At 65.5% G+C, this 531-nt stretch overlaps 1 protein-coding gene across 1 annotated transcript in view; it reads right to left on the reverse strand.

Moving 5' to 3' along the window:
• LOC104273860 (cholesterol side-chain cleavage enzyme, mitochondrial) overlaps positions 1 to 531 on the reverse strand; it is a gene marked incomplete at its 5' end in the record, with an annotated part of 3326 nt that overhangs the window by 2443 nt on the left and 352 nt on the right. The window contains 1 exon segment of the mRNA XM_009869314.1: positions 51 to 315. Coding sequence (XP_009867616.1) covers positions 51 to 315 — 265 coding nt within the window.

Consider the following 531-nt stretch of genomic DNA (forward strand, 5'->3'; position numbering starts at 1 on the left):
CCAGAGGATGGCCCCCCCAAAAGCCCAGGACCAGCCAAGGTCCCCATCACCCTCCTGCTGCTCCAGATTCTCACTGCCCCGTGTGCTGGGGCTGTAGTGGTAGGACCTGGGACCTCCTTTTGAGGGCACCCACCCCCCACCCTGGCCCCCCCGACTCACTTGAGGAGCACGCCATAGGGCTTGTTGCGGAAGTCACGGTAAGCCACCCAGGGGGGCACGCTGAAGCGTTCAGGCAGCGTTCCCTCCGCCTGGAAGAGGGTGGCAGCATCCTGGGGGCTGATGATGTTCACGCTCTCATAGACGCCCAGCTTCTCCCTGCCAGGGTGAGGAGGGGGGTCAGCCCTGCACCCCAACCCCCATCCGCATCCCCTGTGCAGCCTCTCACCTCCCCAGGCCAATCACCTTCTCTTAGCACCCCCAAGTCAACCACCTTCTGCATTGTACCCACCAAAATCCTGCCTGTGGGTCCCACCCCAGGGGGTGCAGCAGGACCAGGCCCCCGGAGCTCAGGCAGGCACGGTGGGGGCCGGG

The sequence above is a fragment of the Apaloderma vittatum genome, unplaced genomic scaffold (assembly GCF_000703405.1).
Source record: "Apaloderma vittatum isolate BGI_N311 unplaced genomic scaffold, ASM70340v1 scaffold26965, whole genome shotgun sequence".
Lineage (NCBI taxonomy): Eukaryota > Metazoa > Chordata > Aves > Trogoniformes > Trogonidae > Apaloderma > Apaloderma vittatum.